The 2,074-nt window shown below is 42.8% G+C and overlaps 1 protein-coding gene across 1 annotated transcript in view; it reads left to right on the forward strand.

Moving 5' to 3' along the window:
- Nucleotides 1-276: 276 nt before the first annotated feature.
- DNM1 (dynamin 1) overlaps nucleotides 277-2,074 on the forward strand; it is a gene marked incomplete at its 5' end in the record, with an annotated part of 43,750 nt that continues 41,952 nt past the window's right edge. The window contains 2 exon segments of the mRNA XM_008941708.1: nucleotides 277-419; nucleotides 1,585-1,734. Of these exon segments, the coding sequence (XP_008939956.1) occupies nucleotides 277-419; nucleotides 1,585-1,734 (293 nt within the window).

Raw genomic sequence — 2,074 nt, forward strand, 5'->3', positions numbered from 1 at the left:
AGGTTCTGCTTCAGCTTCTTTTCTTTCTGATGAAAGAGATTAATTTTTTTTCCAAAGTACAGACAGCTGTATTAAGTGGGATTGTTAGTCAGCTTGGAAGTTCAGCTGAAGGAGCTGTAGCTGTTACAGGGCTAGAGGGGTGTGCTGTGAGGACAGGTATTTTTTGTTTCAGAGCAAGCTCTTATCCTCCTGAAGGAGGAGCACCTGGTTTTTAGTGCCTTAAACTTTTTGTGCCCATGGCTGACACTCCCTGTGAGAATCCATCTATGCTTATAGAAGCAGAAAAGCTGTGAAAAGGGAAGGAAACAATCATTCACTAATCTGAAACTTCCTGTTTTGTTTCAGGGACTTTCTGCCACGTGGATCTGGCATCGTAACCAGGCGCCCGCTGGTCCTGCAGCTGGTAAATGCCAGCACAGGTATGTGAGCTATCTTCTCTGTGTCCAGCTGGGTCACTGCCTTAGTCAAGAAAGGTCTTATTTGATCAGTGACACCTCTCAATGTGAGAAAAAAGTAAGTTTTCCCCTGTAAAACTGACCTGCAGCTGATTTTCAGTTCTATGTGTTTAACAGTGTTCAGAAGCAAAATGCTGCTTAGTTTTTTGATTAGTTTATTAGGCAAGGCTCCATGTGTACTTAGCACAATTTTCTTTTGCCTATGCAGCTGTGACTTTTATGAGTGGGTAAGACTTAAAAGCAAGATGGTTCTGCTGATAATCTACTGAAATAAGGAAGCAAGATGATTTAATGTACTGAAAATCCAGTGTGAGAGCACTGGAATCTGGAGAAGAAATACTACAGAGTTCCCTGGCTTGTCCTTTGGGTAGTTCACTGGTTTTGCTATTTACTTGCAGGATATTTTCATTACCATTCCCCTTAACCTAAGTTCTCATCCAGGAGTTGCCAAGTGAATGTTTCAAGGTACTCTTCCTCTCTTGTCAGGTGAACTTTATCTATTCACAGCAGTCCTCTTGCCTTCAGTAAGGAGACAATTTAACTTTCAGGAGGCTTTTAAAATAGAAGCAGTCCTTGAACATGCTACCCATCCCAAGAACCCTCTGACACACAAAACCCCAACCACCAGCCAGTTCAAAACCATGCCAAGAGAAGATTTTTTTTTTTTCCCTCTTGAGACTCTCTTGAATCTGTTCTCATTGTCTAATGACACTGGTAGTTACCCCCTGCACTTTAATACAGAGCTAGTCCAAGTTCTCCTGAGTACCAAGGTATGTCCCAGAGTAGCTGTGGAAGGCACTGCTGCTGCAGGCAGGTGCATGCTAAGTTTGCCTAGTATCAACAGAGAAAGTCCCTGATTATTGCTTGAATGAAGACAAGTGAGGATGCTACTTGTGCTGAGACAAAAGCTGGGCCGTGAAGATGTTTGTTTCAACTAAATTCTTTCAGATGTTGCTCAGATAATGTGACTGCAGAAACTTCTATGCCAACCTGCCAAGTCCTAGTGGGAAAGGCACTTCCCAGACTTCATCCCTTCAAATTTTTTGTTTTGGTTCCTGAAGTTTTAAAGATTTATTGAGTATTTCTCTGATTTCAGTGACTATTTCTGACTCTGCTTCTGTATAAATAGAATATGGTGAGTTCCTACACTGCAAAGGAAAGAAATTCACTGATTTTGAGGAGGTCCGTTTGGAGATTGAGGCTGAAACGGATCGTGTTACTGGCTCCAACAAAGGGATTTCCCCTGTGCCCATCAATCTTCGAGTCTATTCTCCCCATGGTGAGTCCTAATGCAGCATCTCAGTCAGGAGATGGATGAAGCAGTTTGCTGCTTTGTCATGAAGTACAGAAAGAACAGAGATGAAATGGGGAGTGTGCTTGGTTTTGACTTTAATCTCTGTGTGCCTGGGCCATGCTGTATCCAACTGCCAGCCTTAGCCATATGACTATAATGGGTTTGTCTGCCAGCTGAAGTGTGTACTAACAGAACTTCTCCTTGAAACATCTGATGTCTGTGCAGAAACGTGTTCCTTTCCATCAGTATGGGCATTCCAATGAAGCACTGCTCTCTCTCCCTGCTTTCTGATGCTGCTTTACTGAGCAGATAGAATTGGTGGAAA

Source organism: Merops nubicus, unplaced genomic scaffold (genome assembly GCF_000691845.1).
Source record: "Merops nubicus isolate BGI_N331 unplaced genomic scaffold, ASM69184v1 scaffold8636, whole genome shotgun sequence".
Taxonomy (NCBI): Eukaryota; Metazoa; Chordata; class Aves; order Coraciiformes; family Meropidae; genus Merops; species Merops nubicus.